Source organism: Hydra viridissima, unplaced genomic scaffold, assembly GCF_058129835.1.
Source record: "Hydra viridissima isolate aposymbiotic clone 2 unplaced genomic scaffold, HvirCarnegie_v1 scaffold_4, whole genome shotgun sequence".
In the NCBI taxonomy this organism is placed as follows: Eukaryota; Metazoa; Cnidaria; class Hydrozoa; order Anthoathecata; family Hydridae; genus Hydra; species Hydra viridissima.
In genome coordinates, this window is record NW_028324303.1 from 11,131,300 (window position 1) to 11,153,682 (window position 22,383).

The 22,383-nt window shown below is 27.2% G+C and overlaps 2 protein-coding genes across 5 annotated transcripts; one reads left to right on the top strand and one right to left on the bottom strand.

Moving 5' to 3' along the window:
• Positions 1–1,225: 1,225 nt before the first annotated feature.
• LOC145183048 (protein regulator of cytokinesis 1-like) lies at positions 1,226–15,354 on the bottom strand. Of its 2 annotated transcripts, XM_090084918.1 has the most exons (19): positions 15,264–15,354; positions 14,486–14,563; positions 14,000–14,074; positions 11,419–11,531; positions 11,062–11,216; positions 9,500–9,621; positions 8,871–8,939; positions 8,475–8,639; positions 8,113–8,286; positions 7,152–7,301; positions 6,900–7,047; positions 6,510–6,646; positions 6,341–6,436; positions 5,999–6,145; positions 3,057–3,118; positions 2,829–2,868; positions 2,596–2,751; positions 2,302–2,487; positions 1,226–2,163 (listed from the first exon to the last, which is right to left on the bottom strand). In XM_090084918.1, the coding sequence occupies exons 2-19, from the start codon at positions 14,510–14,512 to the stop codon at positions 1,960–1,962; spliced, it is 2,226 nt and encodes a 741-aa protein (XP_089941044.1). In that variant the 5' UTR covers positions 14,513–14,563; positions 15,264–15,354; the 3' UTR covers positions 1,226–1,959. The 2 variants fall into 2 exon arrangements, with proteins under 2 accessions (XP_089941044.1, XP_089941043.1); XM_090084917.1 differs by lacking the exon at positions 15,264–15,354 and having other exon boundaries at positions 14,486–14,572.
• Positions 15,355–16,744: 1,390 nt separating this feature from the next.
• On the top strand, positions 16,745–21,845 carry LOC145183033 (2-amino-3-carboxymuconate-6-semialdehyde decarboxylase-like). Of its 3 annotated transcripts, XM_090086206.1 has the most exons (12): positions 16,746–16,915; positions 17,005–17,049; positions 17,129–17,225; positions 18,744–18,793; positions 19,279–19,389; positions 19,536–19,577; positions 19,943–20,026; positions 20,394–20,487; positions 20,584–20,679; positions 20,995–21,085; positions 21,314–21,491; positions 21,676–21,842. In XM_090086206.1, the coding sequence occupies exons 1-12, from the start codon at positions 16,859–16,861 to the stop codon at positions 21,742–21,744; spliced, it is 1,014 nt and encodes a 337-aa protein (XP_089942332.1). In that variant the 5' UTR covers positions 16,746–16,858; the 3' UTR covers positions 21,745–21,842. The 3 variants fall into 3 exon arrangements, with proteins under 3 accessions (XP_089942333.1, XP_089942334.1, XP_089942332.1); XM_090086207.1 differs by lacking the exon at positions 20,584–20,679 and having other exon boundaries at positions 16,745–16,915; positions 21,676–21,845; XM_090086208.1 differs by lacking the exon at positions 19,279–19,389 and having other exon boundaries at positions 16,745–16,915; positions 21,676–21,844.
• The last annotated feature ends 538 nt before the right edge of the window (positions 21,846–22,383 follow it).

A 22,383-nucleotide genomic window follows, 5' to 3' on the forward strand; every position in this document is an offset into this window, starting at 1 on the left:
AAATAACTTTAGTATTCATAACTTGATACCTTTCCAGACAAAAAATGCTTGGATTTTGTTATAACCAAAACGGCTTTATACACGAAGTTAAATAAGACATCCTTCTTTCGAGTAAGGAGCGAGGGAAACCTTTTTTCACTCGCATTTGACCCGGCGACGCTATTTAGTAAATGTGGTAAAAAAACATTTACTTTAACCCTTCCCCCACTTTTCTGGCATAGGTTCTTTACAAAATAAAAGTATTACAATTTTTATTATATTGATAATATGCTAAATATCTGCGTTAATTGTTATATTAACAATATGTTAAATACGTTAATTGTTCAGACTTATAAGCCCACTACTGAAAATTTGATTCTTAGTTGTGATCTAATAATCTTAAGCAGTTAGCTACAAGGAGAGAATATCCTAGTTATCTTTGTGATATAAAAATTCTCGAGGATAAAGTGTCCCTAAAGCTTTACAATATCTCTCTTTCTCAGTTTTTTCTTAGAGTTCCTTCAATTTTAATCAAATTACCAGCCTGTTACTGAAACCAACTCAAACCATGACCTCTATGTTTTACCGTTGGAAAAAACAGACTTCATTTCATTTTAAACAAAAGGTGGAGGGAGTATTAACAAAATTGAAAAGGGGACATTGTATGACTAAAGCACATTTACATTAAAATGTTATTTACTAGTAAATCATATTTTTTATTCATAAACTGTATCTTGAAAAATTACCTACTGCATAATATTTTTAAAACGTCTAACGAATTAGGTTATATGAAGTCTAAAAAATCATTCAAAGTGAATCTAGATTTAAGAGAGTAAATTTTATATTTTTGTAACTTTTAAGAACTTGATTCAAAAGAATTTTTGACCTGCATATGCCATTTTTTATAGGTTAGATTTTATATAGAATTGTTTTTTTTTTAAAAACAAAAAAAAAAAAAATCATATTTGCTATATGCTAATATCTTTTAAACACTTATAGTCATTATTAGGTTTTTGAGCAAAATATGCCATATTTTTAAGTTTTGAAAAATTCAAATTTATTTATAAATAGATTGATCAGCTCAATATCAATACGGGAGACAGACATTTCTTGTTTTATTCGTTCCATGCTGCATAAAGGAATTTTTTTTAAAATACAGTTTATAAATTTCTTTTCTCAGTGATAAACTAATGTCAAATCATCACTACGAACAATTCGAATTCACTTTTCAAGAAAAACTAAACACTTCACACACTTTCTCAGTTGATCGGTATTACTTCACATCCCACTAAAAAATAATACGTTTTTAATAAACATAAACAGTTACATAGTACTTTTATTGTAAGAATAAATATGAATTTTAACAAGCGACGTTCACTTTACATTGGAAACATTTTCATTTTAATTTAAATAGAATTGTTTTCAAATTAATTTAAGATCACGAAGTTCCTAAATATAAATCGAATAATATTGCAGAGATTGCACATAAAAAATCAAACTGAAAATATATGCATACACACATATACATACACACAAATATATATATAAACACGTACATGTGTGTATATATATGTATATGTATACACACATGTATATATATATAGAAAAAGGAATTTCAAACATGTTCATAACACTTTGCACCATAATAATAAGTTTGTAATGCATAGTAATTGCACGCTATTTATTTACAAAGATCTTAAATAACACGACTGAAAAGGATACACCAAAAAAAAACTAAAAAAAGTCGAAGCAAAATTTTAGTTGTGATTTTTTACTTTAGTTTATTTATTTACTTTATTGGAACGAAGAAAACCAAATAGCAAAACAAAAGTAACGATGGAGTATTAATATACGCAATACAGCCCGGTTTAACTTCGAAAAAATCGTTGAACCAAGCATAAAAACAAAAGGTAAAACTGTTAAAATTACAATAAAATATATCGTACAAAATATTTGCCCGCAAAACGACTGAGATGAGTATTACACTTTAAATGTTTTCGGCGTTCGATCAGTCAAAGTTTTATTAACTTTATTACTTTCACTGCGCTGCGTATTTCTAGAAGATGTTCTTTTTCCACTAGTGGCAATCGAAATGTTTGTGAAACTATATTGCATACTAGGTACGCGTTCTGTTGGATTACATAAAAAACTGCTACGACTAAATGGACTCTCTGCAACAGCATTCTTAAAAGAAAAAAAAAAGGCCCGTTTTTTTATGTCTCGAGCGTCAGAAGTTTAGTTCAAGAGCTGTTTTACTATGAAAACTTAAAAATGCGCTTGAAGAAAATCATCGAAAAGAGTCTGAAAATTCCCATTACTTACAGAAAAATCATTGTAAGACATCAGAGATGCATTAGGGTTTGAATTTTTAAATATTGATCCGCTCACCACTGACACATCAAGCTGACCATCTGTTGCATTATCATTTTTTTCCTTTAGGACTCTTTTAGCTGAAGCAAGACGTACAGAACGGCGCTTTAAGCTTTTTCTTCGTGCTTCGTTTTGTATCTTAATTTCAAGCGAAAAGACAATAAAAGTAAACAAGATGATCAGTAAAATAATCGTCAACTATTTTCTAAAAAGACAATATAACTTATTAGTATTCAAGCAATTTACTTTCATCGTTTTATTTTTCACAGCTTTTTTGAAAACATTAGTCACAACTGATTTTACTGAAATCGGATTGTTTTCTTTCGAGTGAACAGGGTGACGAGGAGAAGAAAAGAGCGACGAATGAACAAAACGTCCAGGAGTACCATGTGTAACATCCATCTGAAACAATTTTATCAAATAAAATATTTTACCAAGAAAAATTTCCTTTAAAATTCTACAAACAAGGAAACATGTACTTTAGGGGTTTTAGCCTTTCCAGGAGTTCCAATATGTTTTCTAAAAAAAAAAAAAAAATTTTTATTTTTAGACTAAGCTCACCGTACATTTTTCTTTTTTTACACGATAGCGAAATGGAAAACATAAACAAATCTATTAAGATTTATAATATTTAATTTAAGAGTTTATGCTTTAAAACTACTAAGATGTAAGTATTTACAACTTTAAAAGTATTATGTATCATTAACCTTTTCGAACTTGTAGATCCAAACTTCAACTCATTGTCCAGTTCTTCTTGCTTTACTCGCAACTAGATATTCACAAAAACGTATATGCAATTTATATACAAGTATATATCATATCATATCATATCATATCATATCATATCATATCATATATTGCTATAAATAAGTTTTGTATTCATAATGAAGTGTTTAAAAATTCTAAAAATATTACAGAGTTACAAAATATGTAGTATTTAACATAGAATACAATTATTATGGTTTTTAAACAAAGTAAATTTAAGTTAAATTACAATGTATTATTATAACGTAATTTTACAACGTAAATTACAACGTAAATTACAACGTAAATTTCAGCCTTTCCTTTTTTTTTTTTAAAAGAGACAGTGTATATTAAATTTTTTATTTAGGGGTGACTTGATATAAATGGAATTTTTTGATTTCGGAGTGATTTGATTTATGGCGTGAGAATAAAGAGTTACAAAAAATCATAAGCCCTAAATGTAAAAATACCTAAGAGTAAATTTAGAATAGTAATAAGTTAAAAACAAAATATACACTTTATTCCTGAGGTGTAAATAGTTTTGAAAAAATGCCTTGGTTCTAGTTTTGATTTATGCAATAGTAGGTATCAAAAATATTACTTTTTAAATGTTTGAAGCCTTGAGAAAAACTCAAATTTAACTGCTATTTTTCTACAAGTATTATATGTTGTAAAATAGTTTTCAAATTTGATAAAAAGGGGACAAATGTATATTTCTAAAATTAACTTTGCCATGTTGCCTTTGTTTATAAATAAACAACCATCTTTTTGTCAGCCAAATATTATTAAACATATTTAGAAGCAATGGTTTTGCCAGAAAAATAACTCAAGAACAGATTACACAGACACAGTTTCTTTAATTATCTACAAACACAAGCTGCTATATTTACAACTGCTTGCATGAGATGTTATCCAAAGTTCTGATGAGATATGGAACTCTTCGTATACTTTTAAAATCTACATGTATTTTTGAATTAAAGACAATACCAAGAGTAAGATAAGTGGCCTTAAACTTATGAGCAGTGGTCATATAGTCAAGGGAAAGAGCTTCACCAAACCAAGGATTGCAAACACAATTGAATGCATTCAAAACATTTGTAAACTAAGTTCAGGGGTTTGACAAAAGTTCAGGGGTTTAACAAAAGTAGCATATTTATCTTGCATTGATAACCTTTTACACATCCCCCTCTAATTTGGAGATATTACTTGTAGAACGGAGAAGTTGATGTCTCCAGCCAAAATAGGATCATTGACATAGTTCATAAAATTTAAAGTTTTGGAATGTTGAGCAACAGAGTTTCTGTAAGCAGTTAAAAAAACTCCCTAATTTTTCCAAGAGTTCCATGTTGTGCTGGAGTTGACTAAGGCAGGGATCCCTCACATCATGTGCACAGATACTTAGAAGATTAACTTTGGATCCCAATAATAATAATTGCTAGTTTTAGGTCTATTACTATGGAGTAAATGACAAATAAGGTCAGTAAAGTGGGAACATTGTCATATAACTCTGGGATGTCAAATTTAATTGTAACAATGAACAACTTTTAGTCACTTGTGTCTCTAAACTTTTCCTGCACTATCACTTGACCTTTTTATCTACTAGAGGCTGTGGGACATTTGAGACCTTGTTCTGCTTTAATAGTTTTAAAAAAATCTTTTAGAGACCCTACCTCTCTATTCAGGTTGATTTCTCTTTTCTCACATACAAACTGGACTAAGATGAAAATTGTTGAACAAGATAACAGAATGCTTCACAAATTGAAATTTACCATGTTCAGGTCAGTAGGTAAAAGTAGGTAAAACTTTTAAAAAAGGTTTTCAGAGTTCTTTCTCTAAGCAACAGGGCTGGTTTCAGATTTGATTTTCTACAGTCTTGCTTTCAGCACCTTCTCACACTACATTTGCTGCTTTTAGGGTTTAACAATCACTTAGATTTAGATTTGACTGCAGTTTTAGCATGGTACCATGCTGTAAACTAAAGAAAGTTTAACTTTAATTTGACTGAAACTCTTAAAAACATTCCACCTGTAGCAACTATAGTTGCCACATTTTGTCTCTTACACCTTTTCCCTCAGTGTGTTTGAGTTTATTTGATCCTTTGTATTGGGGATAAGGCAATTGCAGAGTTAGCAAGTTGAGCCATTTGAGCAGACACATAACAGGCCTTTACCAATTGTTGATAGAAAATACATTCATACTACTTTGTTCATGACTTCGTCTGCTGAGTAGGAGGCTTTTGCAGTGATCAATCTGGTGGGTTGCCTGTAGATAGGAAATATTGTGGTCAAGCTAAGAGAACTGTACACTTCCAATTCTGCATATCTCAAAGGCATACACAGGGTTAGCTCTTATTAAAGGTGGTAAGTTTTGCAGATCTTGAATAATAAAAATAGCAATGTAAGACATTTACAGAGCATTTTATTTTACCCCCTTGTATGAATCAGATTATCAATAGTAAACAGACAGCTGCCTTATTATTACTATCCCTGAGTGAGTAATTCATTTATTTGCTGTTGCACCAAGACTAACTGACCAAGCAAAACAAGATATGGCTGAAATTTTGATGGCTAAGGTAAACTCTTGCCTATTGCAACTCATCATCAATAATTTCACTTTATTTTTCATTCTTGATAAAAGGTTTTCCATAGTTATACCCAGTTTTTCCATTTCAAAAAAATACAAAAGTAAATGGCATTTTATTTGGATAGATTTATGCCAAATATTTAAAAACTATTTTTTCTGGTAAGAGACACAATTGCAGTATCACATAAAGTTTTATTCGTGGCCATTTTGTTATAACCTAATGGTACACTCAGGAGCATGGTGTAGAGAAACTAATTATATAGAGAAAACATATCAAATTAAAAATACAAATCAAAATACTCTAAAGCTAAAATTGTTTTACTTTTTCTTCTTTTTTTTCTTTTTGAGTTTCTTCAAATTCATTTTTTTGTACTTCAATATAGTCCACATAGCGGTTTCCATTAAATAAGAAATATGCTTCATTTTCACGTTCCCACACGATTATTTTCTTGCGCAAGTCATTTTCCACCTTAAGAATACCAGGATAATAAGATCATAGTGAATAAAACAATTATTATTTAAATCATGTTTATCAACACTTTTTTTGAAGTATAAAAAGTACAAAAAACTTTAAATACACTTATGATTAAATGTGGATATATATGTATATATATGATAAAGTTACTAAGCTATTAAAATGTTTGTTAACCTCAAATAAACTGACCTTTGGCAACTCTTTCTCAACTGCTTTTCTTGTTTTTTCTTCTTTTAACAATGCACCGCCTCGATTATTCAGCCGATTAGTATCAGTAGCACGATTCTTAAAAAATGATAACATTTTAATAACATTCAGGTTAATTGACTCTTTTAACAATATTAAATAGATTTAATACCTCAAACTCAATTTTCTTTTTCCACAAACTTTCTCGCTTTTCAACAAGCTTAAACAGCTCTTTGTTTTCTTCATAGTAATTTTTAACTGTGGCAACTTGGTGCTCATGATCTGCTAATGTCTCCTCTGTATAAATATCTACACAATTTCATAAACACAAAAAATCAGTATGCATAGTAATGAGCATATTTATATTGCAAAATTTAAACAACTCAGTTAACATTAATTTTTAATAAAATCAGAAATATTTAAAAGATAATACTAAAACACATAGAACTGAAGTCAGAGTGCAGAGCCATGGAGCTGGGCTCTTTATGTATACACACGCACACATATTTTTAATTTCTAACTTGTACTTACAAGTAAAAACACCACCACCAAAAAAAATTACCTGAATAAAAAGCTTGAAAAACAACCCTCTGCTCTTCACCAAAATAGCACTTGTCCCAAAGAAAAACTAACTCCTTTCTTATTGATTCTATAAATTTTTGCATGTGCAACCTTTTCAATTCTTCTAGCCTTGCAATTTCTTTTATAAGCTAAAATAAAAATAAGTAGTATTTGCTATGAAATTATGACATTTTTGATCAAATGCTGAGATCAATTGTTATGCTTTCCAATTTACTAGACAAGTAAAAGATACCGCTTTTGCAGATTTTGGTGTGTTGCTTTTTAATATGGGTAAAAATTCATCTCTATCTACTTTAGTAGTCTCTAAACGATCCCACAATGATAAAACTTTGCTACGTAGTGATTCTATTTGTTGCAATAATGCACTGTGTTCTTCTTGAAGCTATAGATATTTTTAATGCATTATTATTTATTACATAAGATTGTTTTAATACAAATAAAATATAAAACACTATTTTACAAATGTTCTTAGTGACATTTTATAATTAAACTATGAAAACAGGACTTAAAGAAAACACCATACTTCATCCATTACAACTATTTTTCAAGTCAATAATTGATATTTTTTGTTAGTTTAATGTGTAAAACAAAAAATTCCATTTCCATATATAATCACATCCTTTAGTGGTTATTTTATCATACAGTGTTTCATCTGTTAAATATAAATGTTTAGAGCATAACATATATGAAAGAAAAGGGTGAAGTTTTATTTGAGTTTCTAGAAACCCAAGATCTTAAATTAGCATTTTATATATTATTTGTGTAAAAATAATATGTAAAATGCTATTTAAGATCTTACAATTTAAGATAATAAAGTGTAAAAATGTTTATAAAAAACAAAAGAACCGTGTTATCAAAATTTAAGCAATACACTTAAATTTTGATAATATGGTTCATATTAGGTGTGTATGAAAATCTTGAAACAATTAGAGGCATTGAATTATGATCATTAATGGCAATTTGTGGACATTTAATGTTAAAGTAATTGTTGTAGGCATTCAAGGAGTTTTCTTGGTTTTTATGAGTTTTCTTTCTTTTTATGTGTTTGCAACAGTAGAAGAAAATTTTTACTGTTTTTTATTATCTTTTATCATTTTAATTATTGAGATAAGGATAAAAAAAAAAAAACTAGAAAAGAATATTACTGTGTAGCCTACTAAGGAAATTCTAATAAAAAATTCAAATATTAAAACCTTTTTTTGTAATTCAGTCAACTCATCAAGATTGTGTGATGACAAAACAAAATTTTCATCGGCATCTTGGTGGCACAGTTGCTCCCCAAGCTCAGTACTTGGCTCACTATCAAGCTCTCGCCATAATTGCATAATGGAAGCTTGTAACTTTTTAAAGAGAGTCATGCGTGAAGCCTAAAAAAAAAAAAAAAAAAAAAAAAAAAACTCTTACAGTTTAGACAAATAAAGTAAAACTCTAATAAATTTAAAATAAATTCTCACTTAACTTTGTCCAAATATTCTTATAATTCAAAACTTGAATAAATTAACTTTTATGCCTTGGTTATACAAAAAAAAAAAAAAAAGCAATGAAGCAAATTTACCTTTTCAACTTTAAGAAACTTAACATTTTGTTCCAGCTCACGCAACTGGTCAAGAGTTGGACAACCAATAAAAATTAGTTCATGCTGTGGCATCATAAGACGCTCACATAACAGTTGTTCTTCATTACGAATTCGTTTTAAAGATTTCAGTCTATCATGCTTCTCCTATAGCATACAAAGTTTTTACTTTATTTAAAAAAAATCATTAAATACAAATTTTAGTTAAAACGATTGCATAAAATTAACACTGTTTCATAACATTTGGAACAGTAAAAAACTTGCAGCGTAAACCTATATTTAAAAGAACAGCTAAAGAAAACTTAATAACTACTGAAAATTATTTGAAAAGAATAAGAATTTTTAGTTAAAGAAAATAAAAACACTCCAAATCTAAACCTTGTTTAGTGTATCAACATCTCCTCTTAACCTGATTTCCAGTTGCAGAAGGCTTAAATTAGTAGGAACCTGGAAAGAGAAAAAAAGATAATAGAATGTTAAGCATTCAATAACACTATATAAAACAATTTTAATCTAATTAAAATTGTTTTATCAACTCTTATTAATTAAAAAAGTTATATTTTAAATTTACTCATTTCCAAAGATACATTTTCTGATAAATACTATGCTAAAACTAATATCTCAGTCAAAAAATTAACATCAAATTAAAGCCCTATATTGTTGTTTTAGGTAGAAAATTTGTTGCTATATACTTATGCAGATAGGCAACTTTTATACAACTTAAGCACTTGTTTTGGTGCAGTAATTAAATAACTCATTTTCTAACTAAAGTTCTATTTTGCTTATGAAAAAATTCAGTACAAGTATTTTTTTCTTGGATAGCAACACTGAATTAAAATGAGCTTTTTAATCAATTATCATAAGATAAACTAATAAAGAAATATGATAAATTAATAGATACATATGATTAATGAACCTTGTATTTCAGAGTTCATAGAATAACAAGTTATTCTAAAAGTATTTAACAAGTTCATTTTAAAATATATTTTTTACAAAAAAAAAACAACCTGTTTTGGAGGAATAACAAGATCTTTGCATAACTGGTCAAGTTCTTCTTGATACTCTTTCACTTTCAGCTGCATTTTTGCTTTTAATTGCTCTTCTTCTGCTACCATCTCATTTAGAAGCTCTGAAGAGTAATGAACAAAAGAGCTAAATTACAAAGAACCAGTACAACTACATTACAAAAAAAGATTTTAAAAATACCATGAGAGTAACTGATTGTAAGAAAAACTTGGACATAAGAAAAGTCCAAAACCAGGTTTATCAATTTTCAGTTTGTTCATTCTTGACATGTCTTTATATGCCAATTTCATAGATATTTTATTTCCATACATGCAAATTGTCATTGAAAATATTTGAAAATGTTAAGGAATGACATGAAAAGAGTAACAAATAGAATTACAATAAAGAAATGCTTATCACCAATTTTGAGTATTAAAGCAAAACTACAGTTGAACATGTTTCAAAAGCTGTTTAGTCATACACAAGATTGTAAAGGTAAAATTACAATTAGAATTGGCAAGAGAATGTTAAAATTGAGTATTGGAAAAATAAATAATGCAAATTTTTTAAGAATTTAAAAAGATATATGAATGAAGAAAAAGGACAAGGAAAAGTCAATGGCACACAAGTATTCTTCACTTTGTCAAAAAATGCGTAAATTTGAACAAAAATTTAAAAATTCCAGTTTTCAAAAGACCACTTTTCATATAAACGAAACAATGGAAATCACATTATATCATTATGGATCTCCTTTTCAGCAACACATCCTCTTCATCCTGCAGATGGTAATCAGGTTTTCACTGTTGTCAGTGATATTCCTTTTTTTTATGTTTTTTTCATTCCACCAAGTGATTTCTGGAGCAGTAACTAATATGATTCTAAGTACAAGTGGTTGATTTTTATCGGCTAGTACATTTTCTATCCAACAGTTTTGCTCATTCCAGTAATCACAATGTGATATATTCACTTACAACAAATGTTGTTTTCCTTTTTATGATGAATCTTTACTCAGAGATTGTCAAATTAACAATATCAAGAACAGTTAATTATAAAGTTAATAGGCATTATTTAAATCATTTTTTTACAAAACAGAAACTGACATGATGATAATTTCTGAAAGCTCAAAGATACAATTTTAGCTTTAGAGTTTTATAATTTTTTTATTGGAAGCTGGGCTTCAAACTGCAGGTCAACAAATGTAAGATGAAGTTAATAAAAAGGAAACAAGTTTTTCAGTTTGATAGTTTAATAGGAAGCTTATAATTTATTATTTTTTTTTTTTTAATTTTTCACCAATATGTCAATAGCATGTATTTTTTTACAAAATTGGAAACAAAAAAACTTAAGGAGATCTTCTAACTATTTTTTTTTTTGACTGATCAATCATTAAACATTTTAGAGAAAATAGATATAAGCGCAGTTATCTAATTAGTAGAGAGAAAAAGGGTTCTTATTGTTCCAGGATATTTGACAGAAATAATATTTAATGAAACCAGAGAAATCATACTGGATTGAAAGAAAAGTTTGCTAAGGCATTTTAAGAAAAAACTTTTTTAGATCTTACGTTGAAGATGATCTAATACAGTCTTATTTCTTTGATCTTTCTGTTCTTCACTAATGCCAATTGACTCCCAAATGTCCTCAAGATTTGTTACTGATTCAAGTAAGCTGAACTTCATATTGTCAAAAATACTTGTAATTCTTCTATTTTTCTCTGTACTAAAATAACAGCAAATGAACTTAAAACAATACCAAAAAGTAATAAAAAAAACAACACAAAAACAACAAAGATTGAGCACCTTTATCATATTCCAAATTATGAGGACAAAAATTAATCAAGTCAAATTCTTATTCAACTTCAGCAGCCACTGTAGCAGAACTACTAGAAATCAAAATTAAAAGAAATGGAGCTTTAACATACCTCATAGTTGCACGCAAATCAGGTTCAATACGTATTACTTTAAGATGAGTACTACCAGTAGGTAGCTGCATTATTCCTTCTTTTGGAAGTAGTTTATGAGGACACACCAGAGTCTGAATGAAAATTATTAATTCAAAAATTCAACAACTTTCTTTCTTCAGTTTCTATATTATTTTAAATTAAATATATAAACTTTTACAGATTAAGTAAACAACACAAACTTGTGCATAATATCTTAGAAATATGTTTTGTGCATAAAAGTTTTATATTTTCTCAAATATTTTCAAATTCCATACAGCATAATAGTATAATTTTGTAATAATTATAAATGTTTCTAATAAAACTTTGCTATAAGTCAATATATAAGAGATCATGATAAGATATTTGATATTAATCAGTCCTGAGTTTTAATGTCAGTTAATTGGTAGGTTTTAGAAAATGGTTATACAGATGACCTAGATGAAGCTAAATAATTAAATACTTAAGCAGTCACATCGAAAAATGCAAGTAAATAAAAAGTCAAAGTAAGGTTCCAAATAACAATACTCAAGCAATTAGCAGTACCACATATAAATTCAAGGTATTAACAAAGTCATTATTTTCTCCATTGTATGCAACAAGATCAGTTTTACAATGAAAATGTGTTACTTTTTGGGTAAAATGGGTCATTAAGATAACCATTTTTAATAATAAATGTTTAACATGCATTTATATTAATTTAGTAATAATATGTTTAATATGCCTTCCAGCTCACTTATCATTCACATATTTTGCAACCATTAGATGTCTTTTTCTATTTTAACAAACTGGCATTTTCCCAAAAAATTAAAATAACATAAATGAAGATAAAATAAAAATTACACAAACTACAATCCACTTATTAAAGCTCCATTACTATTAATAACAGCAATTACAGTGACAATATCTATACCAACATAGCAATATAGCCAATTTTAAGAAGCATTAAATCAGTAAAATTGGAAATTTAAATCATGCTAAAAAGTTTACTGCAAGACCAAAACCAAATGCATGCTAAAAAAACTTGAAGGCATATGTGAGATAGAAGAACATAGAGCTGCAATCTTCAAGAATCAAGAAGAGAAACCACAGCAAAAAATGAAAAAAATTACCAAAAAACAAAAGTTATCATTTAAGATTGGTGATAAAAGTGATGAATTATGAAAAGCAAGCAAATCATTTAAAATGGGTTAAATGCAAAAAATGCAGAAAAAAAGTTTTATGAAGATTTCAGGAAAAAACGTTTTCCAAAAAAAAGTGTTTTTGTGCACAAAAAGGTAAATTGTAATTCCAACATTGTTTTCAGTTATTTTTTATGTAATAAACAATGACCATTTTTACCTTAATCTTCTGTTAAAATGGGTAAATTTTTTAAAATCTAATTTTCATTTTTCTTTAAAAAATTTACATGATTAAACAGAATTTCTTCATTAATAAAAATGTCAAAATTCTAAAAAAAAAAAAAAGTTATTGCATTTATTCTAAACTGTGACCTATTTAGCACAGATTCACTCTGCATTACATGGTACATGCTTACACTTTATGATTTGTGACTTTAATTTTTAACTACAATTTTAGCACAAAAATTTATACACAAAAAACTTGATGTTTAATCTTTTTTCAATTAAAGTGTAGGATCTTAACAGAGTGACTAATGCACACTTTTAATTATTTATGTTTCTTAGTATGACACTTGAGAGGCTATTTAGAAAAAGTACTGTTGGCTTTATCTTTAAGAGACACAAAGCCCATTGATTTTACTCTGTTAAAATTAGACAGTAATTTGAACCATCAACTGATTGTGTTAGCAAATTGAAATATTATAAGAAAAACTTTCAATCTTTATGTGCATACATTCTGTTAATATAAAATATTGCACAAAAGTTTTTAAACACAAGAAAGAATAAAAGAAATAATTCACACTTTTTCTGAAACAAACCTCTATAGAAATTTTGGTACCAATAATTGAATTAACAATTAAATAGAGAACCAATAAAGTTATTCATGTAATTTATTCATACAAATAATCAAATAATAGCAATGGCACCCCTAGAAATTCTGCCAAAAAGTCAAATGGAAAATTTCATTAGTAGCAGTCAGGTACCAGATTGCTTCCAATTAGTCTGTGTATTTAGCATCTAAGGTGTGATAATATGAAAATGCTTTGATTCAAATATGCTTATCATTACAGTTACTTTAACAACAAATAATTAATTTGATATATGATGCAACTCTGATCATTTAAAATTCTAGACAAAGTCACTGTTTAATATGTAAGAGATCACTTTTTAATTTTCATAAATCTTATCACTGTCATCATTACAATCTATATTTTGTCACTGTCATCAATTCAATCTATATTTTGATATGTAAAAGTGTCAATGATTAAAAAAGATGTCATCATATCTATTTTAATCATTGACACTTTTACATATCAAAATACACAGCAAAGCTAAATGGGATAATAAAATGAGTATAGAAAGCATAATTTTACCAACATTGATTGCATAACAATTGAAATAGTTTTCTTTAAAATGAAATATAAAAAATTTAAAAGAAGCACCTTTTTGCCACAATTCTTACAGATATCAATTCCAGTAAGGGGATTAAAGAATTCTCCATCTATAGATGTGTATAACTAAAAGTAATAAAAAAAAACATTCAACATACTTTAAGATCATTTTCATTTATTACAAAAATGTAGGAAACAGAATTTTCTTCATAAGTTTTTTTTATTTTATTATACAGAACAGGTTTTTAAAATGTTTTAAGATAATAACATCTGCACCTAAGTAAGCATCTTTGGTTAATGAACGCTTGTACTGTTTTATAAGTTTGGAAGCAAAAAACTTGACTTTCATTTTTAAATATATTTATAGGTTTTGAACTTGGATTATGAATTTAAAAATTTAAGCAAATTAAAAGCAAAGGAACAGCATGTTTATGTAATTCTAAAAATAGTAAATTTCATTAAAGAAGCATTCAGGCTTTCATTACAGATAAAACAAAATTTCCATTATAAATAAAAATTAGATCTGACAAAACTTACTGTAATTGCTTGAGTAAACTCTGCCATATTTTTTAAATATTATCTTTGCAAGTATTTAATTATTTTCATTAAGTTTTTCTAAATTTAAGAGAATAAAATTAAAATAACATTTTTATAACATTAATTAGAACTATCATCTATTAGATGTTTTAGTACTACTTTAGTACAAAAAGTAGCGTATTAGGTCAAGCAGACAATTCCATTATAAGAAGAACAATTCACTTAAGGTATGTAATTCGTTAAAAGTAGACTTTTAGTTTATATGATACAAGTTAAAAATACAAAAAGAACCAATACAACAAAGAAAATTTAGTAATAAATATTATCAATACAACAAGAACCACTATCCTACTTATATATCTATTCTCTTTTTAACTGCTTAAACTTCAAATATTATTACTACTGGTTTGCTTAACTTTAGTGAGATGATTACAACAAAATTAGAAAAAGACAAAGAAAATTTTCTCCACCAAAAATTATTAATCTATCCTCATCTATTAATCAATCTTGTTGAAGCACTCTACAATTTATGGCTTTAAATATAATGTAAATTATGTTTCCTTTACAAGAAATTATTGCATAAACTCTCTGGATGGCAAGCCAAATTACCTAATACGTTAAGTATACAAACGTTCTATAAAAATATTATCCAACGAACATTTCTGTTGTTTATTGTGATAAGGTACTATTTGTAAATTTTTTAAAACAAATTCAGAACAGAATTTATCTATTAAAACATTTAGCTAAGTTTTTTTTCATCGTTATAGAGTAAACTTACAAGTGAGTTTCTAGACCTGCTGTTAATGTTCAAATTTTTAAGTAAGTATATTTATCTGTTTTGCCGCCTAACTAATTTAACCGTTAAAAGTAAATCACGTGAGCAATTGAAATCGTTGTGATTTCATGTAAAATATCATTAAAAGTTCTTCTGTAGTTCACCTTTTAAAAAGCGATGGTATCAACTACGTTACTTCCGAAAGGTGAAAGATTTGTTCCTAAGTATCAAATACCAACAGTTAAACATGATGATGGTTTGGGGATCTTTTAGCATAATCCTAGAACACTTGGTACACCATAATAGTAATAATTATACCAATGCTAATAATAGTACCAAATATTAAACTGATACTTCTTATGAGACTTTTCGTTCATTCTGTAAAGGGGAGGCAGACTCTGAGACAACCAATGATATATTAAGAATAACTAGATGTCTTACTGCCGTAAATCGGCATAAGAAAAAGTGAAGCAAAAATCGGCCATTATGGGGGGCAAAATCTTTACGCTATTTATCAAAACAAAACAAATACGAAGCTTTTGATTTGTTAAATTTGCCCCCCATAATGACCGATTTTTGCTTCAAAAAATACGCGGAAGTTAGACATCTAGTTATTTTTAATATATCATTGGAGAAAACGTTTTACCTTCCACGGAGGAGGGTGGGCTGTCTGCAAGGTTGTTGATATATATAAAATGTAAATCTTCCAGGATTATACTAAATGATCCCCAAATCATTATGTGTGTGCTGCCTTTCTCGGCCCGGATACTACATTTGACCTTAACCAAGGTCAAGTGTAGTATCCGGGCAGAAAAAGGCTGAGAAGCGTTTATTTGTAATGATGATTGGGAGAAGTGCATTATCGCAATTTATAGATAGGATTATTTGGTTCCTGTTTTAACCTAGGTTTTTTCTGTTAGAACCTAGTTAAGGTTTTGAGATGCGGTGAAAAAAGAAGTACTTATCTTTAACATCGCCTATAAATTCAAACAGTTTTAAATTGTTTTTGCCGTCAAGGAGCAAAAAATAAATAAAAAGTTATTTTTCGTGTGCAAAAAATATTTTTCTTGTGCAATAAATGAAATCGAACCTTGTGGAATCATTTTGAAGTGTTTTGGTGGAAAAAAATAAAATGCTGTATTTTTTAATTTTTAATTCTCTTAATTAAACTTTTTCTTGTTGTTTTAAAAGAAAATGAAAAAAATCCATCTAAAAAAAGTGCATTATTGTTGAATATTTTTTGTATAATGCATGCGAAACGAGTTTATTTTGAAATTGTGCGAACGATTTTTATGCATTTATGATTTATATTTTACATTTACCATTTGATTTACATTTTTATTCAACACATTTTTTCTTTAAATTTATTATATTTACTAAAACTGTTTTTAATTTTTAAACTGTAAACATGAATTACAGTATGCATAAGACTATTTAGATTAGATCTTACATTTAGATTAGATCTTATATTTAGATTACATATTATTTAGATTAGATCTTATATTTAGATTACATATTATTTAGATTAGATCTTATATTTAATACTTTTAATCTTAAAATATGAACTTGCTTGTTGAAAGTGCATAAGAATTAATATAATGAAGATCGATTTGCATAGTCATATATTACCAAAGGAATGGCCCTGTTTAAAGCAGGTAGATAGTATAGTATTTCTTTTACTTTAATTTGATTACTTAGGTTAATAAAAGTTAATAATTTAAAAATTAAAATATTTGTTTAATAGAAGTATGGTTATGGTGGGTGGATTCAACTGAATCACTGTAGCGATGTATGTTCCTAATGTGCTATTTATTTTTGTTTTGTTTTTTCTTTATATTTACTTTTATAATATAACCAATAACTACTAGGGCAGTTGTAATATGATGAAAGATGAAGAGTTCTTTAGAAAAATTGACTCTAATTGTTATGATCCAGAAATAAGACTTAAAGAAATGGATAATGCAGGTATTAAATTTTTTTAATAGAGATAGTAATTCCTGATAGAATTACACTATAATAACTTTCCTATTTACATTTTTTTTTTTTTTTGAGTATAGAATGTTTTAGGTAACATCAAGTTTTTGAACTTTTTTTAATTTGGTTTTAAATATGAATTTTATCATAAATTTTTAAAAGTATTTGAATTTTTTCCTCTAAAAGGCGAGGAGTCTATGAGCAATATACTAAAATTATATCACTTCTCATTCTCTTTAATAATACTGTTATCTTAGTTTAATCTTTTACTGACTTCATTCGAAATGACAAAACACACAGATGATATAAGCTTGTATGTCATTTGGATGTTGTATGCATGTTATGAACAGTTCAAAAGACATTTAATCAAATTGTAATTAGTACAGCTTCTTGATTTAGCAATATATCTTATAATGTATTTTTTAAAATGGTTTTTAAACCATTATTTTGTCTATTTATAGACTAGCTTATTCCTCAAACTATTATATAAACTGCAGTTATAAGATTTTTTATCACACAATCATGTCAAGGGAAAAATCTGTACATAATTTGTTTTTTTTTTTTTTTTACTTAAAAATCACTCAGCTTCAATGGTTTTTAGAATGGGCTTTTTTTGAGTGACAATAACTCATAGAACAAAAAATTAACCCAAATTCTGGTCTATTCCATTACTGGCACTTTCAGAATATATATATTCAAATTATGTAGTTTATCAGAAAATTACCTTCTCATAAATTAGGGTTTTTGACAAAAAACAAATCCTTTTTTTTTATAAATTGTAATTTGGTTGCAAAACAAATAATAAAAAGAAATTTTAACTTTTATAGTAGTCCTGTTAATATATACATTTTTGTATGTTTGAATTTGGCTTAAGTATTAAAATGTGATTTTTAAGCATTTCTTTTAGAGCTTTAAATTGTTTAAAAGTTTTTTTATGATTTATTATTGAAAGTTGTTTCAGGATATATCTTAAAAGAACAAATTTCCTAAAAGGTTTCTTCTTAAAGCCTTAAGGTACCTGTGTTAAATATATAATCATAATAGAACTTTTTTAAAAACTTTTTTTTAGGTGTTAAACATAATACTGCCTATACAAGTAACAGACTCTAGTTTGGCCATAAATTTTATTTATTTTCCAACTGACCGAGTTGAAATATTCCACATAGGTCTTTAAGTTTTGTATGCTAACAAATATTTACATGTAAATACCTAAAGTCTCTGATACATTTTTGTATTCAAAAATGGATTTACATATTGATTTCTCATAATAAAAAAAGTTTGAAAGTTTCTCAATAGGTTAATTTTATGTTTAAAACTTTTATAGATTAATGATTTAAAATTGCTACTGCAATTTTTTTTTTTTTAATTTGAGACAATCCGTAGTTAAACTTCCTATGAATCAAAAGTTTAAGTTGAATGTGTCATTAAGTGTGGAATGTAAAGAGAAGTTATGAGTTTTTATCTTATGTATAACAACTGTGTTTATTTAACTATTATTATGGCTTTTAGGAGTCACTGTTCAAGTTCTCTCAACTGTACCTGTAATGTTTAGTTATTGGGTATGTTTTTTATGCAAAACATAAAAATTTTTATTTTTTAAAAATATTATGATGTGGAAATATATATATTTAAAGATATTATAACATAAAGACAACATTTTCATAAAATATCTTGGCCTTTGTTATTTGATATGCAGTGTGATGAAATTTTGATAAAATTTCATAAAATCAAGCAATTAAACTTAGAATAGAACTAAAAAATGACAAGAAGAAATGATGTGCAGCAGATAAGAATAGTATAATGAGAATGTGGGCTCAAACTCAGGCTTAAACTTTGACCAAAAAAATTTGGACTATAATTCAAAAGCTTGCATAAATTTTTGAAACCTAGATCTTTTTTAATTGGTATTTTTTCAAACTATATGCTTTATTGTTTACAAAAAAAATTTTTCTTTAATTTTATATGTTTTAAGTAAAAATTTCCCAATGTGAAAATATTATAAACTGTAACTGTAGGTATGACTGGCAGACTTTTAAAACTTTAGGCGAAGCCTGAAGATACACTTGACTTTTGCCAGATTTTAAATGACAACTTGGCTGAAACAATTTCAAAATACCCAAAACGTTTTATTGGTTTAGGAACCATTCCATTGCAGGTTTAGTAGTCATTTTGTTTTTTTAAAAGATAATTTTTTTTTGTGAAGTTTTCTAAGCAAGTTGCTTTTTAAGTTTCAATTAGACAAAAACAAAAAACAAAAAGCAAAAATGTTTCTGGTATATTTTTTTGTTTTCATAATTCCAGGCTCCTGTTCTAGCTGTTAAAGAACTTGAAAGGTGCATAAATGTAAGTTTTTAGTTTAGGTTTAAACTTCTATTTTAACAAGAACAAGAACAACTTAAATAGTATTGTCTCTAAGGAATGAAATTGCTGCATCCTTGGTTATAAGATGTCAGGTTTTAACTGTGGTTTTAGTTCACTCAATGGATAAGCAAGTGGTTTACCAGTAGATTACTATATTATCAGCTTTCTCTTAAAGTCATGAAACCTAAAACTTTGAGTTTCTTGTCAGTATTTTGGCCTTACTTTTAACAAGTATGTTATGATTTCGTTTTTTAAGTCCAAGACATTATCTTGCTTCAAATATATTCAAAAATATTTCACCTAAATTTTTTTTTTTTATTTTGGAAAATTTGTTTTCTGTTCATTAGGTTTTAAAATTTCCTGGCATTATCATTGGTTCACACGTTAATAATTGGAACCTTGATGCAGAAGAACTCTGGCCAGTCTTTAAGGTAATGAAAAATTTAAAATAAAAAATAAATATGGCAGTGAATCCTCTTTTGTGCACCCATTATTAAGCTTTTTTAAGAGTACTTGATGCATTTTTTTTTAAATTGATTTTCCAAAATCATTTTTTCTTTATAATCATTCTTCCATACTGCATTACCATTTATTTGTAACAAATAAAGTTTTGCTCATTTGTTCCCTTAACACTTTATCAATGATTTTGTAAATTAAAACAACTTTATTTTTATATCAAAATTACATTAAAAAATTATAAAATTTTATACTTTAATATCAGAATATAAAATATTTTTAAATGGGTTTTTTTGTTTTTATTTTTTTAATAAAAAGTAAATATTTTACTGACCTATGTAGGCAGCAGAAGAATTAGGGGCATGCGTTTTTGTGCATCCTTGGGATATGCAATCAGAAGGAAGATTTTCAAAGTATTGGCTGCCATGGCTGGTTGGTATGTTGAGTTCTTTTGTTACTTTTATTAGTTAGCAATGTCATGAAGTTTCTTTCAGACATTACCTTATCTTGCCCTTTTGTATTTATTAAATAGGCATGCCTTCAGAGACTACTGCAGCAATTTGTTGTTTAATATTTGGTGGAGTTTTGGAGAAGTTCCCTAAATTAAAATTTTGTTTTGCACATGGAGGTTGTTAGCAAGTTTTATTTTGTAATCATGCTCAAATTAATTTTGCATAATTTTATCATAGTTACAGTGATTATAGGAAATTATTTTTAAATATTTAAAATTAGTTACCTATAAAAAACTTTATTCTATTAGTCTGTTTAAATAAATAAAGTATTAGAGCTGTGCTCATCACATGATAATGCTAGAACTAGTGTTAATACATATGTAACTAACACAACATATGTTTTAGCCATAACATTAAAACTTGAACTCAATTGGTTCCAAGTTGCAGTCATTAGGTGTTAAGGTGATTAATTGGCTAACTTATTTACTCAGGAGGTTCTTTTCCTTTCACAATTGGAAGAATACAGCATGGTCATGCTGTCCGTCCTGATCTCTGTGCTATTTCTAATGTAAATCCCCCCAGGTAATTTTGCTGTTATTAGTACTTGTGATATTTCATAAATTTATTGTTTTATGCAGGATATTAATCAAGCTGGGCATTAGTTTGGTGTTAGAATTACCTTTTTATGTAATCAGTGTTAGAGTTACCTTTTTATGTAAATGTATGTTTATCTTCTTTTAAAACATAGTCTACAATCCGTTTTTCTGTTGCTTTAATTAAAAAGAATAATTCTTTAAATATGTTTTTTAGGAAATATATTGGACAAATATATACAGATAGTTTAGTACTTGATGCAGAAGCTTTAATTCATCTTGTAAAAGTAATAGGGGATAATCGTGTCATGTTGGGTACAGATTATCCTTTTCCTCTTGGCGAGCAAAAGCCAGGACAGTTAATAGAGGAATCCACTTTTTCAGAGGATGTGAAGGTAAGTGTAATTGTTTTTATTAAAAATGTGTTCTTCTTATGTATGTATGTTCTTTATGTATGTATGTATGTATGTATGTATGTATGTATGTATGTATGTATGTATGTATGTATGTATGTATGTATGTATGTATGTATGTATGTAAAGGAATTCTGACATTTTGTTGCTTTCTTATTTTTGAAAGGAAAAGCTATTAGCTCAGAACGCCGTTGAATTTCTTGGAATCGATAGGAAATTTTACGAAACAGATTAAAATTGGTTGTGAACATTTCTTTTGAAGTTACCTTTTTTTTTTTTTTGCGATTTTTAATTTTTTGCATTTTTCAGATGAGTCTATTAAATTAAATTTTTTTAGAAGATTTCTAAGGAACTATTTTACTTTTTTTTTTTAAAACAAAAATCATTCTTTACCTATTCTTTAAAAATCAAATTATTTCTAAAATCTTTTTTAAATATATTTACTTTATCCTACGTTTAAAAAGTTTTTTATTTTTTAAGTACTAAATATGCAAAAAGTACTTTTGTGAAGTTTTATATAGCAAGTTTATTTCAGGAAATAATATATTTTTCAAGTTAAATTTATTTCGTTATGCTTTCGTTATAACTTTTATTGTTGCACTTATATCGTAACTGTTTGTTTATAATATTAACTATCTATAATATTAGATATTTATAAATGTTAAATATTTACTAAACTAACATTTTACTTAAACGTGAAGTGAATCAGTTTTTGTTGACCGAAAAATAGGACTTCTTTTTTTAGTTACACAATTAAATTTCTTCTGTTCGCTACAGGTACCTCGAAATCAAAGCTTCAGCTTTAATTGCGTAACTTTGAAACAAATTGACTTATATCGCTCTCTTTGAAAAAATTTTTGTTATGAGCACTTTT

Coding starts and splice junctions, on each gene's coding strand:
- LOC145183033 (XM_090086206.1), top strand. CDS start 16,859: ATGAAGATCGATTTGCATAGTCATATATTACCAAAGGAATGGCCCTGT. Junction 20,027..20,393: donor AACTCTGGCCAGTCTTTAAG/GTAATGAAAAAT, acceptor TGACCTATGTAG/GCAGCAGAAGAATTAGGGGC. Junction 20,680..20,994: donor ATTTTGTTTTGCACATGGAG/GTTGTTAGCAAG, acceptor TTATTTACTCAG/GAGGTTCTTTTCCTTTCACA.
- LOC145183048 (XM_090084918.1), bottom strand. CDS start 14,512: ATGGCAGAGTTTACTCAAGCAATTACA. Junction 11,532..13,999: donor GTAAGAATTGTGGCAAAAAG/GTGCTTCTTTTA, acceptor ATTTTCATTCAG/ACTCTGGTGTGTCCTCATAA. Junction 6,437..6,509: donor AAAAGAAAATTGAGTTTGAG/GTATTAAATCTA, acceptor TCATTTTTTAAG/AATCGTGCTACTGATACTAA.